At 35.1% G+C, this 16,629-nt stretch overlaps 1 protein-coding gene across 1 annotated transcript in view; it reads right to left on the bottom strand.

Moving 5' to 3' along the window:
• ADAM7 (ADAM metallopeptidase domain 7) overlaps positions 1 to 16,097 on the bottom strand; it is a 46,264-nt gene extending 30,167 nt beyond the window's left edge. The window contains exons 1-9 of the mRNA XM_043453657.1: positions 16,046 to 16,097; positions 14,484 to 14,587; positions 12,517 to 12,593; positions 8,918 to 8,996; positions 7,318 to 7,394; positions 5,898 to 6,090; positions 4,583 to 4,636; positions 3,328 to 3,399; positions 2 to 171 (exon numbers count right to left, since the gene is read on the bottom strand). Coding sequence (XP_043309592.1) covers positions 2 to 171; positions 3,328 to 3,399; positions 4,583 to 4,636; positions 5,898 to 6,090; positions 7,318 to 7,394; positions 8,918 to 8,996; positions 12,517 to 12,593; positions 14,484 to 14,587; positions 16,046 to 16,097 — 878 coding nt within the window. The remainder of the gene's footprint in view (position 1; positions 172 to 3,327; positions 3,400 to 4,582; positions 4,637 to 5,897; positions 6,091 to 7,317; positions 7,395 to 8,917; positions 8,997 to 12,516; positions 12,594 to 14,483; positions 14,588 to 16,045) is intronic.
• Between the last annotated feature and the right edge of the window lie 532 nt (positions 16,098 to 16,629).

Here is a 16,629-nt window from a genome sequence, read left to right as displayed (position 1 = left end):
CCTGAGTAACATACTGTGATCAAAATGTTTCCTTTTTTTAAGGATTATTTCTTGCCAAGCTGAAAAACGCAATAAGGTAGTTTCTATGTTTGAATCTACTTCTATTTTGTCTCCATTTGTCCATATTTCAAGGCCAACTAATGCCACATGAATGTTCAAGGTTTTATAAATCTGTTCAAAGGAGAAACAATTTTTCACAATGTTAAATTGCAGAAGGATCCTTTATTGTGACTATATTTCTTTATATTAAAAAAGTAATTTTGATGTGTGAAGTACATAGTCAAATGTTCAGGCCTCATTTTATAAATAGTTGTATTGAAACAGAATGTGAGGTTGAATCATCCAGAATATTGGGTGAACCGCCATGGCCAACCAAGAAACTTGGCTAAAAACATCTGATTCTCCTTGAAATATAATTCTGATAGGCACTGGGCTCACGATATCTCTAAAATAAATACATAAGTAAAGCTCTGAGATAATACCTGACCTGAAAACATGAATTTATGAACACTGGCACACAACAGAATGAATATTCCTTATCCATCTCTCTACTGAGGTCATGAGTTGGTTTGGTAGTAGACTAGAATGTTGATATTGCATTGTCTGCAAAGGGATTTGTGCAAAAATGTTCATAACAGCTTCATTCACTGTAGCCCAGATTGGAAAATACTCAAATGAATATCACTGGGAGAATGGGTGAACAAATTGTGATCTCCATACGCTAGAAAACTACCTAGAAATGTCAGAGAAGAAACCACCAATACACACACAGCTACATGAATGCATCTCAGGCATTGTGCTAAGCAAGGGAAATCAGACACAGACGAAGACCCGCGGGATAATTCCATTTGCATGAAGCTCTTAGAGTAGAACTAATCTACAGTGAAATTTTTCAGAAAAGTAGTGTGGAGAGCCAGCAGGTTACTCCTAGGGATACAGGAATTTTGTGGGAAATGGATTCTACTATGGTCATAGGAGTGTGGATCACATAGGTGGGTTCATTATTCAAATTTTTATAGCTAAGACTTGTGCATTTCAAACTATTGAACTTACCACTCTCAAACCTGTAAAATAATAAAAAGAAGAAGAATGCAGACTTGCATATTTCAAAGTATTGAATTTACCTCCCGAAACTTGTAAAAATACAATAATAATAATGCAAGGGGTGGGCATTGGCTAGTGATATTGATAAAGGGTAGAATGATGGTAATCACTGAAATTGGATGATGAATACATAGAGGTTCATTATACTGTTCTGCTTACTTTGTGTATGCTTAAAATTTTTCATGAATAAAAAGTTATAGAAATTAAAAAAAAACAACAAACAAACAATAACTTAGCTCTCATGTTTGTGCTCCGTGTTTCATTTTTGGAATTACTTTGTTGTGTAAGAAAACTTATTGGGAATTGCTCAAAGCCTTAAAGCAGATGGAAATAGTTGTAGCTCAAGCCTTCTCACCCTTATTCCCATCTGCTTTTGTAAACACAAAGTTGATAGATACTTTGATGCCAGGACAAAAAGAATTTAAGCAAATATTATGAAGATTTTGAGACAAAGAACTATGTGTTAAATCAATTTTATATCTCAAAATAGCCAGTACAAGTCAGTTGAAAGGAGGAGTGGATAACAACTATAAACACTGAGTTAAGAACAGAAATAGAGAGGTCAACTTGATAATATTCATAGAAGGTGTAACCGATTATTAAGAAGTTTAATATTCACATCATTGCTATAACAATAATCATGTACTAATTTTTCGCTTTTCTTAACCTGCATAATATGACTATATAGAATTTCATGTGCCGACACAATAATCGTGACTCATGGTCATTTCATAACCATGAAGAACTATGGTTTTCATAAACTCTTATAAAGTTAGATCTTTAGCTAAACCATGATCTCAAACCTAACTAGATGTCCATTCCTTTGTCTTTTTTGATGAGTTAGGTCCTGTGAGATGTTTTCTTAACCTGGGTTCTTTGGACTCTCTACCTTCTTGGGTGGATTTCAGGTTCATAAAATCGTAATCAAGTGCAAATGGAAACGATATTTGCCATTCTCTGGATATATTCTTTTCTAGTGAGAAAATATCACTGAACTGAACTGAAAATATTTAGTACAAATTCAGCAATGTGCAACAGTTTGGGGATGGGAACTCAAGGAGAGAGATAGATCTGTGTTATATTTGGATCCATGTTAGGGGAGTAATAAAGATAATTGCAAGAAACAGGAGAAACAGCCCTTGAGATTCCCCCAGAGCAAAGCCACTTCTGGACTGGTGAAAACCTCTAAAAGATGGGCATCCCAGCAGTGCTCAGCCTAAGAGATGGGCAGGCAGAGCTGATAGTCTTCAAGCAAAGTCAGTGATCCTGTTCAGCCAGGAAAGGGGGTCAACTTGACTTAAGACAGCCAACAGAGCTTTATCAGTTTCAGAGCTGCTTCTCCTCCTGTGCCCAAGCAGAGAATCTGATTTGCAGCCTTGCTCATTGCTGAATATAGACTTCAGTCTGTCTGACCAGGGACTCTTACCATGGAATCTTCATAGCCCATTCAACAGCCCTAGGCCCAGTAGAATTTGAACAGAGGTCAGCTCATGACTTCCCCTATCTGCAAAGCAAAACTGATGGCCTCACTTAGCCCAGGAATTCAGTACACAGTCGGGCTGGTTCAGGTCCCCAAATATTCTAGTGAAAAACTAGAAACAGATCAGCTGGTGAATGAAAAAAATCACTGACCTAAAGGGGTGATTTCTACAGTGTCTTTTTGGGGAGCCCTCTTTATCCTAGTAAAGGAGCTGGCTAACTCAGAAGGAGTCAGTTATTAAAACATGTGTAAAATTCACAGTATTATTTATTTAAAAGGGTTCTAGTTCATTCTAAGTTAGACAAAGTAATCATTTGCTGCTTTTCATAGAAATGTTTCCCCTGATCTCTCTGTTTGAAGATGGGCTATAAATTAGCATTTGAAAGCCTTTTTGCTATACAATTCAAGGTCATGGAACAGTAATTTCAAAGAATGGATTTGATTATTCATGGTGGGTAGTCAAGTCTTTGTACACTGCCTTGTAAATTTTGTGCTTAGTAACAAATGCTTGAAACTTATCTAAATATTAAATATCATTTACTTAGAAAACTTAAAACTTACAGTTGTGATTCATTTGTTGCTTTGATCTTTTTTCCAATGTAATTTTGTTAATTAGCTGCCTTGGTGAATTGTATTTTGGGCTGTCTCAGAATCAGGATTACTACAAAAGTCCAGCAGAGATCTAGCCTAAAAGTTTCTTTCATTTGTGTTTTTGGCTTGATTCAAACTGTGTCAAATCTTACCATGTTAACAAAATTGACCATTCCCCAAACTCGGTTCCTCAGTCTACTGTGAGGTTGACTATTCCTGCGATACTGGAAAAATAGACATTCAATTAACATTCATTGATCATAGAAACTGAATGCAATTTCAACAAAATTATTCCCATTATGGTATATTTCAAAGAAAAAAATTCATTGGCTTTCCTTCCAGTGAGCTGAAAAATGTATACAACTTATGCAGAAATACACTTTTAATATAAAATAACCAGATATAGCAGTTTCTAAAGGCAGTTTTAACTTGGCACTATTTTAAGGTGTTTCTTTATAACTCTGTTCCCTCTTCACATTACATTATATAGCATTATACTGATTTATTAAGCCAACTGATAACTGTTCTTTAAAGCAGGGGTCCCCAATCTCTGAGATCAAATGCCTGATGATCTGAGGTGGAGCTGAAGTAATAATAATAGAAATAAAGTGCCCAATAAGTGTAATGCACTTGAATGCACTTTCAGGATGCTGAAACCATCTCCCCACTTCCTGGTCCATGGAAAAATTGTCTTCCAAGATACCAATTCTTGGTGCCAAAATGGGTTGGGGGCTGCTGCTTTAGAGTCCATATGTATAGCAAAACTTATTAAAGCTGTATCAACCAGTATATTGCAAAAAACAACTTTCTCAGCCCTCCTGTATCCATGGTGGCCACAGACTCAGGAGCATATAATCAAGGATCATCCTGGAGCCAGAGATATGATGGAGAAGGGCTAGTAATTGTGGTCCATCCCACTTCTCTCCACTTGGGCTTCCCTGGTGGCTCAGCAGTAAAGAATCTGCTTGTGATGCAGGAGACTGCCAGTGATGCAGGAGACACAGGTTCAATTCTGGGTCAAGAAGATCCCCTGGAGAAGGAAATGGCAGCACATTCCAACATTCTTGCCTGGGAAAGACAGAGGAGCCTGGCAGGCTACAGTCCATGGGGTGGCAAAGAGTCAAACACGACTGAGCGATTGAGCACAAACCCACATATAGATTGTGAACATATTTTCAATTTTTTTGTAAGTTGTTCATCATTTCCATATGTTCATAATGGAGAGGGAGGGTTCTATTTTGACTTAGCCTGCTGTATACCCAAAGGACCTTATTGTCTCTTACATATGTCCGGAGAAGCTAAAAACATAACTTTGAACCTGGAATGAAATTCTGATGAAAATACTACTTTCTCTTTGCTAAAAAATCACAACTACAGTAGAGAGCAAATGTTTAAGTGAAAACTCACCATGTTATCATCGGCAACAATGAACAGTTCAATATGCTTTTCTTTTTCCTTGCTCTGGAAATGTATGGAAAATTGAATGAAGTATGGTTAATATTTCTTATCTTAACATTTTAAGTTAACATTTTCAAGGTGAAAAATGTTGGTATTATGTAAGGTGAGGTTCAAGAGTATATCCAATAATTCCAGAAATTTAGGTAAATAAAACCCACTATGTTATTAAGACATGTGGCTCTAGTCATCAGATTTTAGTGAAACTGAAGCAACATTCCATATTTTATATTCCTTCATTTCTTTGTTTAGTCTTTCAGGTAAAATAAGAGTTATAAGTAAAGAATCATGAATACAGTTTTTAACATTTAGTTTTTTTTTTTCTTTTATAAAGTAAACACTAAGTAAGTTCATGTAAAAAAGGCCATCTATAGCTGAGAGCAGGACATATAACCAATCAATAGGACTGACTGTATTCCTTCCACTCTTCTGTCTCCCAGTCTCCCTTTGTTGAAATTCAATTCCAAGGAACCTTGTAAAACATTGCTAATTATAGATCTTTATTTTATAAAACACAGTTCCAGGAAATTCTGTTTTCAGCCTTCAGTATCAGGCGCTAGGTATATGCATATTCTCTTGAGTATAAACCAGAGGCATATCGTTCAACTATTTAACTAAGTTATTCTTTTCTGAGCTAATTAATCATTTATTAATTGATTGATTTAATCAAAAAACACCTCTTAGGCATCTAGAAAGTTTCAGACACAGTCTAAACCGTGGATATGTGAAGAAGACAAACATTCACAGATCTTAAGGCTAACACCTCGTGGGGATTTAAGATGATATGAAAAGCCTAAAACACTATCATTGTAGTGTCATTCCACTAGAAATTCCACCCTAACAATTAGAATATTTGGTTTGATGTGAGGGAGATAGTCTGGCTTATAATCAACAACTCCTCCCCCAAAAAATGTGGCAAGAAAGACAAGGAAAGAAACGACAATATTTAGGAGCAATTTCAAGATGTAAATTTCATTCCTTCCAACCACGTTTAGCTCTAATACTATAAATCTATATATTTAGGGTTGCAGATATCCACCTTCTTTGAAATTGGTGAGACAAACTGAGACTTGCTATAGAAAACGAACACTTTCTATGAAGATAAGAACAACAAAAAATTGACATTTCAGATTTCAAACAGTGAAGAGTCAGATTCAGGTAGCATATATACTGCATCCATTGGGCTTATAATCTCTCTCTTGAGATGAGAAGGAAAATAAGAGGCATTTGACATGGGATAAAAATGATTTAAAAATAAAGCACTCACTTCCATTTTGGAATCTTCCAGGGATTTAGTATTATCCTTTGGAACAGTTGTCCTGGTAAAGTTGAGCTCTGTACAAGAATAATTTATAGGCTGCTGCATCAGGGGGTCATATCTGAACACCAAATGTTCTCCCTCATCTGAATATTTCACTGGTTCAATGAGGTATCTTTGATCTCTCACCCTGAAGAACCCCCTGTGGAAATTAGGAATACAATGTCTATTTAAAAATCTCTATCATTTTACTGCTACATTACTAGCACAGTATTTCTCTGTTCCACTTTGTGGAGTTTGCCTTTTTAAGAAAGGGAAACATACTTTAAAGCAATTATCCTCCAGTTAAAATAAATAAATTTTAAAAAATAAGAAAGGGAAACAGTGGAGTCAAGGCCTCATGTCAGCAGGTAGCCAGGTATCCTGAGTGAATAAGAGGTGGTATACTGATGAGATGATTGGATGGCATCACTGACTCAACGGACATGAGTTTGAGCAAACCCTTGAAGACAGTGAAGGACTGGGAAGCCTGGTATGCTATAGTCCATGGGGTCTCAAAGAGTCAGACGTGACTTAGAGACTGAGCAACAAGAGGTGATACGGCATGTGACTCTTTGCTAAGAGACAGCTTGTCCGGATTTCAGAAATTTGACAGCCCCATCTTTCCTCTGAAGCCTGAGTAGAGTAGCAATTCCCACTCATGGCTGAGGACCCCTGGCAAGTCTGCGTTCATGCAAAAATTTTGTGAATTTGTATATATTAATTAAAGAGTAAATATATGAAGGTACAGACACTGCTATGTGGCAATTGTGTTGTTAAAGGGTTTTTTATTCTTGGAAATACTGAAAACTGAACACGTAAAATCCTTGTAAATGAAGATACAAGTTTCTTGTTTTTCTACTTTGCCTCCCAACATCTTCTTCCTTTGTCCTTGAGCCCAAGATCTAGAGAAAACTTATATAGGCTTTACTTCTGACTATTTTACTTTCCAGAGGCTGGAAACACTGCCTAATTTAGTAAAAAGCTGTGAAGCATTGTGCTGTGATGTGGTAGGAATTTATAGGATTAGGAAGTAGAAGGCCCGTTTTTGGATAGAGTTCAACCACCAGCAAAATGAATGTTCAAGAACAAATCTCTGATGTCAGTATCCTGATCGGTAACATGAGAGGCCAGGCTGGATGAATCTCAGTTATCTTCCAACTCTGAATCCCTTGATCATATATTGAAAAATTCATCTTGCTTAAAGCATGTTGTATCTTTTTGTCTAAAATGAACATAAAAAATGGGCTAGATTGGATATTCATGCCAAAAATATACAGTACCTTTTTTGCCATTAATTTTTCTATATGAAGTGTCTATAAAAAATAAAAGTGAATGTCTTTGAAAATTCATAGAATAACTCATTTAAGTAGAAAGATATGGTGCATACCTCAGACCATGACACGTGCTGATGCTGAGAGCAGAATCAAACTCATGTAAGATAGATCCTTGGTAAAAACAGTGATCCTAAAAGAGATGAAGAGGCTATTGACATAAATACATGTTTGGGTGTTATATAAATATTAATATCTCTACATTTTATATTCATAATACATCATTATTTTCTTTTCACAAATGACACTTATATTCATTAATGCATTCATTCATTGCATTCTTGTGTTGGAAGATTTTAAAGCTACTTTAGAATCCTTTTGTTTTAACTGCTTGATTATTTTGTTTAAAACTGTATATAAATTCTTCCCTGACAATTTTAACAGTCTATGAGTTGATGCTAACCTCAGAAATGTGACCCTTTTCCTTAGAAATATTACTCCTTAATCCATCTTAATATCTCTATTAAACTACCCTCCTTGTGCTATCATACATTTCCCCCTGTTGCATATGAAATCAAATCAAAGTTTTTGATGATCACAAAAATTAGGTCTCACTCTCTAACCAGGTTCCTTCATGACTTCCCTGCCTCTCTGCTTCGATCAGTTGTTATCTTTATTACACCCTCCTTGGTGCTCCATTCATGGTGATTCCACCAGATAATTTCTCTTTCCATCAATTCCTTCTGTTCAGTTCCTGTCTATGTGTGACAATTTCTATGGCCCTAGACCTCAGACCCTCACAGACTAATATCCACTCCCTTTGTAGAATAATGTAACTCAGCTTTCTTACTATTCTATTTTGCAAACAGTGCAAGATGACTTAGATATCATAGCTGATAACTGCCTTAAATAGAGGTGATATGGTTTAAAATGTATACATTTGGTAGAAGAGAATAAAGTCATCCTTGGCTAGAAGGCTGCAGTGGGCATCTTCTGGAATGGAAGATAAATATAAAAAAAGAACTTGTATCCACTGAAATAATACTATAATAAATGAACCAAAACTCATTTGGAGAATGAAAGAGGACTCAGTGTTGGTGGATCAGAAGGACTGGGCAAGGGGATTTGATTCACATAAGAGTCAAATAGATGGAGGTTTTAAAATTGTTTCATATCTTTAAGCTTTATCCTTTAGCTTAACTACTGCTCCATCAGGGTACCTCATAATTCTTTGGTGTTCTGCTTTACCATTCCTCCAGACTTAACACCATTTTGGGTACAGAGAAATCAATAAGATACATTAGCAGTCATTGATTTGTCTGTTAGGCAGTTATCAGCCTCCTTTAGCATTCAGAGGATCATAGCCTCTATTCTAGGATCATTTAGTGATGGTAGTCAATGCAAGATTCATTTCTTTTTTTAAAATTGTATACTTACTCTATTTATTTTTCACACTCTTTGACCAGTATTAGTGGGAGGAGCGAGTGAACAGTGGTGCTTAGAAGCTCTCATGAGTTGATAGAACCAAGTTAACTCTTCAGTTTTTAAAATTTTTTAAAGTTACTTATGATTATTATTTTTTAACTAACACTTCCTGCAACTTTCTGATTCTGATGTAACACTTTCTGCAACTACTTGTAAAGCTAGAATGGTTTCAAAATTATGCAAGGAAATAATATTTTCAAAGAAGAGACAGAGGAAGGTCCTGTAAGATACCGTGATCTGAGGATGTGTGGTGATTTCCTCTCCTTTTGTGGAGTAGTACGTCTCACTGTAATTTAAGGCTAAAAGCTCCCTGAAAAAGAGGACAGGGAGATGGTGAGATTCATTTATTCTAATAAGTGAACAGATAAAACCTATTATGTGAGAGAGATGCCTCCAGGTTGCTTTCAGTTCTCAGCAAGATCCTCTTATGCTAAAGATAAGCAAAATCAATCCCAGTCACATGAGAAGATTCTATATAGATTTCAGGGTGTGGTGCAGGCAGCAAAAAAAAAAAAAAAGAAAAGAAAAAGATCCTGGCAGTTCTAAAACTGCATCATTTTGAGAAGAACCTAGGAAAAATATTATCTAAGGAAAAATCTCTTGCCTTAAGTGCCAAAATTAATGCAAAATATTTGTGATATTATATATCATATATGTATATGTGATATATATGTGTATATATGATACATATGTATATATATAGTATACATTTTATCAGAACATATACCTGTTGGGTTAATGTGCATTAAGATATATGTGCACATTAACCCAACAGGTATATATTTTGATAAAATATATACTATATGTATACATATATATCATATATACATATATGATATATAATATCACAAATATTTTGCATGCATCAAATGATACATGGACTTAAAAAGATTGCAATTTTTACATTTTATAAAAAGTTATACAATATTCCCTTGTGGCTCAGCTGGTAAAGAAGGTAAAGAATCCTCCTGCAATGTGGGATACCTGGGTTCAATCCCAGGGTTGGGAGGATCCCCTGAAGAAGGGAAAGGCTGCCCACTCCAGTATGCTGGCCTGGAGAATTCCATGTACTACATACAGTCCATGGGGTCTCAAAGAGTCAGACACAACTGAGAGACTTTCACTTCACTTTCATACAATATTAACTGTAAATATATATTTTAATCTCTAAAACAAAAACTTTAAATTAAAGCAGATAGATATTGCTAAAAAGACAATAGATAAAAAGCCAGTAGATAAAGTAAAAAAGAAGTCAAATAATTCAAAGATCCAAAGAAGAGTAGGAAAAGAAAACCAGAGAAACAAAAACAGAGACAAACAGAAATTAAACATTAAATACAACCATATCATTCATTCATAACATTGTAACATATCATTTATTACATTAAATATTAATGGCTTAAGCTTTCCAATTAGAAATAGTGTCAGAAGTCACTAAAAGGCAGCAACCAACCACTTGCCTTCTTACAGGAGACACATTTTAAATGTTAACACACAGGTGGGTTGGGGAAAACGGATGAAAAACCGTACATTATGGAAACAGTAAACATGTGAAGACAGAGCTAAAGTGTATTAATATCAGGTAAAATACACTTCCCAGCAAGAGTGACATTTTAAAATGACATAATGAGAAAAGAGTTAGTCCACAATAAATAAAAAACAATAATAAATATGTGTGAATCTAACTGCTAAGCTTCAAAATACATGAAGCAATTATTTTAAAAATTCAAAGGATAAACAATTCCAAATCATAATTGAATGTTTTAATACTCATCCCTTGGCAATTGACAGAACACATAAAAGAGTAATGTAAGTAAATATAAACGATCTAAATAATTCTATCAGTCTAGAACTCTTCATCCAGTAACTGAAAAATATTTTTTTTTCCCAAGGGCATATGGTATGTTTAACAAATTAGAACATAGGTTTGTCTATAAAACAAATTGCAATAAATTTTTATTTAAAAAATGATATCATACAAATCTTGACAAAGGTTATACCATAAACTATCAGATATTGGTATCAAATAAATAATACACTCTTAAGTAATCCATGAGTCAAAGAAGAAACCTCAAAAGAAATTAGAAAATATTTTGAAAGGAATGATAATAAAAATAAAACATGTCAAGGTTTTTTAGATGCATCTAAATTAATACTTGGAGGAAATACAAAGGTTTTAAATATTTTAAATACCTATGACAGAAAAGATGAAATGTTTCTATAAAAAGAGAAAAGTAAACCCTAGATAAGTAGAAAAATTAAATAATAAAGATAATAGATGGAGTCAGTGAAATAAATAGAAAAGAGCAACAATGAAAAAATACAAATTTTGGCTATTTGAAAAGATGAGCTAATTGATAAACCTCTTCAGATTTGTCAAGAGAAAAGGATGGAGAACTCAGATTACCAGCATTAGAAATTATAAAAGTGTTATCAGATACTATAGACATTAAAAGAATAATAAGAGAATATTATAAAAAACACTTTATACCAAAAATTTGACATCTTACATGAATGTATGTTTTCCTTGTGAATTAGAAGTTAAAACTGATACAAAGTGAAGGAAAAAATTTGAATAACTCTAACCCTCTCTGAATAAAATTGAATTTGTAATAATAAAACCACCCCCCCCCCACACACAAATCTTCAAGGCACAGGTAGTTTCATTCATGAATTCCATCAAGCATTTTAAAACTAACATCTTTTGGGAAATATAGGAAGAGAGAATACTTCCTAACTCATTTTTGAGGCCAACATAATGTTAATATAAAAATGTGACAAACATCACAAAAATGTAGAAATGCTTAATAATATTCATCATTAACATGGTTTCAAAAACCTTTAACAAAATCTAAGTGAACTGAATACAGCAAAGAGGGTTTTATCACAGGGATGCAAGTATGGTTTAATATTCAAATATCAATCAGTGTAAATTACCATGTGGACATTTCAGTGGATGCAGAGGTTAACACTTTCAGAACTTTTGGGGACTAAAAAAGAACTTTAAGGAAAGGCACACAGAAATTTCTCAATAAATGTTAGCTTCCTTCCATCCTGAGGATGTTAGAATATGCAGATTTTGAACAAATTATCAATATAAGTATGTTATTAGGTTCATATTTCTGTACATTTGTTCAGTGGGAGACTCAAAGTGGAAGGATATTTTGTTGTTGTTCATTTATTTACTTAATTTTTTAAGCTAATAGGCCAGAGTCTCAATTCTTCAGTGGAGTTATCCTATATTTTACTCAACATCTGAGAGTTCTTCATGATTTCAATGTTTGAGGCTGGGAGGAAGAGCTATTGTGCGTAGGATCAACAGAAAAGAAAGAAGTGGAAATTGAACAAAAACAGCAGCAACAGTTGTGAAGAGAGCTAATGAAAAAAGTTTAATGTAATGCATTAGAATTATTTAAGGTACACAAAATAACTTGATAAACTAAATTCTTCCCATCCCTTAGAGTCTGCTCCAGCAGAACTCTATTTGATGTCTATATTCAATAATTTAGAAGTCACTTAAAAAATATATAGTTTTCAAGCTTCTTTTGTTTCACTGATTCACAAAGCATTAATGTATGCACTCTTACAGTGAGCATACTCCAGGTAACCCAGATTGGAAGTAATTTAGGAACAGGAGAGCAGTGTACATAATTGTTGTTAAATGTTATTAAATTGTTGAAATGATACAAGCTTATTTTAGAAGAGTAAGAATTCAGATTACATATACATAAGAAGGGCTCAAGGAATTCACTTTACCAGAAGTTTTTTATGAAAACTAGGATACTATAGACTAGTACATCTCTAAGGTATTGAATTGTCATAGAACTTACCTTGATTTTACAAGGTGCATTATTAATATTTTTCTATTTAGGTTTAGTTGATACAACAATTCTTCTTCAAAAGCTTCCTGAAAAACAGTATCCATCATGTGACTTAAATGTTTGCCCATTGAGTGTGTGTTGGTGGTGGGTAAAGGGGTAGGTAGAGGGGAAAATTACAGATCTTTCACAGTCTACCCAGCAACCCGGAAGTCCTTTCAGGCAAAATCATAAATACTGATAAAGCTGAATTTCTATGAAAAATTTTGCTTTCAAGTTATTTTTTTAAGTTTTTTTTTTTTTACATAAACCATTATAAAAATCTTTATTGAATTTATTACCATATTGCTTCTGTTTTGTATTTTACTTTTTTGACCAAGAAGCCTGTGGGATCTTAGGTCACCAACCAGAGATCCAACCAGCCTCCCCAACCCCCACATTGGAAAGTGAAGTCTTAACCACTGGACTGCCAGGGAAGTCCCCACAAGTTATTTTTTTAAATTTCATTTTATATCGGAGCATAGTTTTTAAAATTTATTTATTTTAATTGCAGGATAATTGCCAAGTTATTTTTTTCTTAATTTTGGTGGACTTTTTTCCAGTTATAAAGTGAAATTAAATGAAAAAATGCATACTTTCCCTACTTTTCCCTTATTCAGAAGTATACAAGTTACTATATATCCTTATAGTTTTACTCCCCTGGATCTTCTGTTTATGTTTTCTTAACAGTTGGTATACACTGTCCTATACTCTACATCTTCACATAAAAATAAATCATGACCATGAGCATTTCCTGTTCTAATATATCTTTTTTTACAGTATGTATTTTTTTTAAAACTGGAATACACAAAATGAACTTATTTAATCTACATCTATATTAGAAATTTCACTTGGGATATCCACTACAGTTAGAATTTCACGATCAGCAATGTAGGGGGAAAATGTAAAGCTTTTGGTAAATATTACCAGATAGCTTTGAATAAAGGAAGTTCAAAATTAGAATTTCAACAGAAACTTATAGTGATTCGTTTCCTTGCCTTAGATATTGTTGCTAATAAAAGTCTTTTGAATAACGAAATGATAACATTGTGATAAATTGTTCCTTTTGATTACTTTTGAAATTGATATTTTCCTTTTATTTGTATATGACTTTTCTATCTATGTCCTTTGGTTGTTGTTGTTCAGTCACTAAGTTGTGTCTGACTCTTTGTGACCCCATGGACTATAGCCTGTCAGGCTCCTCTGACCATGGGATTGTCATTTCTTCTGAGGCTCCTCTAAATCGTGATCATTTTTCAGACTTCCCTTATTTCTGATGACCTTGACGGTTTTGAAGAGTACTGGTCAAAAATACTGGTCAGGTTTTTTGTGGGATGTCTCTCAGTTTAGGTTTATCTGATGTTTTTCTCATGTTTAGACTGGAGTTATGAAGAATTGATGGAAAACAACATAATCAAGTGCCATTTTTCATAGCCTCATATCAGAAGAACATACTGTCAATATGACTTATTACTGATGTTAACCTGGACCATCTCACTGAGGCAACATTTTCCAGCTTTCTTCACTTCAAGTTATATTTTTTTCTTTCTTCCATATTATTCTATCTACTCTTGGGAAGGAAGTCATGAAGTACAGCCCATGCTCAAAGGTGGGGTGCTATGCTACACCTCCTGGGGAGGGGGGGTTGGATTTCTGCATTAAGTTTCTGATTTCTTCTTTAAGAGAGATTTGTCTATTCTCCCTCATTAATTTCCTTGTTCAATCACTTTTTATGTAAGTATGGGCTCATGGATATTAACTGATACTTTGTGTTATGGTCCAAACCACCCCCCCACCCCCTACAACCTCTACTCCACTCTCTACCCAAGCATATGCACTAACAGCAGTAAGAATCCTCAGAAAAGACAAGATACCTCACTTGTTTGCTTTCTTCATACCTGCAAAACAATGCATTTTATTTATTAAATCAAAGCCCGTACCTGTACGTCATCCTCATGGATGTGCCAAACATCTCGCTTCTGCATCAGAGGAAGCCTTTTAGGATGAACCAGTTCTTGACCCTCTACTCCAAGGATGACCTCTTCTGAAAGGGAACATAAGCAGTAGGGGGGGTGGGGGATATATTTGATATTAACATTCATCCGTAGTAATTGGATAACAGAATTAATCTCATGGAGTTCATTTGCTTCCAATTAGCAGCCAGGTAGAAGAGCATCCCCACTTTATAAGTATGGAAATTGAGACTGATATTTCTAAGTTAGGAAAATGTGGACTTCTCTTGGTGGCTCAGACGCTAAAGAATCTGCCTGCAATGTGAGAGACGCAGGTTCGATCCCGGGGTCGAGAAGATTCCCTGGAGAAGGGAATGGCTACCCACTCCAGTATTCTTGCCTGGAGAATTCCACTGGAAAGTAGGCAAACAGATTGGGGTCCTTCAGTTTCTTACATCTTTTCACTTTATTCTGCAGGTGTGACCTTTGTCTTCTACTCCTGCCTGTCTCTGGATCCTGCCTCCTGTGGAAGCCAGTCACTGCAATAGTTTGTTTCAATATAAATTATTGATTTTATCTCTATGGGGCATCTGTATTTGAAGTTAACTCTCATAGCTAAATATAAGACTTTCCCATGTGAAAGGGATTTTAGATCCTTTGAATCAGTGCTAAAATAATCTCTATATTACCTATCAGATTGGTAAACATCTGTCAGGTGAGTCCTACCAACCCCAGTACAGAGTGATGTAGAGCAAATAGCGTAGGATTTTGGGATCTGTTCTTATTGGAACCAGAGTTTTACTAGTTTATTAGCAGTATGACTGTGAGTGGGGTTTCCCAGGTGGTGCAGTGGTAAAGAATCTGCCTGCCAATGCAGGAGACACAAGAGATGTGGGTTTGATCTCTGGGTTAGGAAGATATCCTGGAGGAGGAAATGGCAACCCACTCCATTTTTCTTGCCTGGGAAATTCCAAGGACAGAGGAGCCTGGTGGGCTACAGTCCATGGGGTTGCAAAGAGTTGGACATGACTGAGCAACTGAACACACATACATAACCATGAGTAATATGTCTAATCTCCCTGATCTACAGATATTAATCTCAATGTTCTTACCACTGAAGTGGAGACAATATAGAATTTTAAGAGTGCTAATACACAAAGTGGCTAATGGCTAACATGTCTCACTTCCAGTTCAGTCACTCAGTCATGTCCGATTCTTTGTGACTCCACGGGCTGCAGCATGCCAGGCTTCCCTGTCCATCACCAAGTCCCGGAGCTTGCTCAAACATGGTGTCTGCTGCCTTGCAGATATTTAGTAAAATCCACTCCTTCTTCCTTCTCACCATCTATCAGAGTACTTAAGAGTAATACAGCATTTTATAGAACTATTGAATCTCAAGATCAACCATAATCTAGTCCAAATTCTATGCTATGTTCTCAGCAAAATCAGTGAATATTAATATTTTATCATTTACAATTTAAACTTGGTGACAAGAGAGATGTTTCCTCACAGCATACTCAGAAAACTATCATAAAAAGATTAAGACATACCTTTAATTTGAAAAATGAGTAAAATCATGAAACATAAACTCCCGGGAAACATTCTGAATGATTCTGGCAAACTGGGGCACATGTGTTTGAGAAAAGACGTGCACAGTTCTTGGTCCTTGCTTCCACAGAGAGGATGAAGACCCTAGCAGACAGACAGGCAGTTTTGATCCAGCACAAGGAAGTGTTCCTTATTGCGTTACACAATTCGTGAAGTGCTTTAGGCTAAAACCTGGAGGTTGGACATCATGTACTAATTAAAAGCAACCACTGAGATTGTGGTGGTGGAGGAAGTGGGCTGGACAGAGATCCCTATATTACACCTGTTATAAATATGACTCCAGATGTACTAAATTATTTTTAAAGTGAAAACATCACATTTGTCTTGGAAAAAATTACTGAAGCATGTTCATATAAACTGTGGTGGAACAAAGTCATCTATGCTGAAAGACACATGTAAGAACTGTCAAGGAAAATTTGATAAAATAAAGTAGATAGAAATGTTGAGAACTTTTTTTTCTTAGCGAAATAAAGGCCTGGACCATGTGGGACATGAGGATAATGATGTTTGTGGTACTAAATGAAAC

This window comes from Cervus canadensis, chromosome 30 (genome assembly GCF_019320065.1).
Source record: "Cervus canadensis isolate Bull #8, Minnesota chromosome 30, ASM1932006v1, whole genome shotgun sequence".
NCBI classification, from domain to species: Eukaryota; Metazoa; Chordata; class Mammalia; order Artiodactyla; family Cervidae; genus Cervus; species Cervus canadensis.
This window is presented reverse-complemented; position numbering and strand designations above follow the sequence as displayed.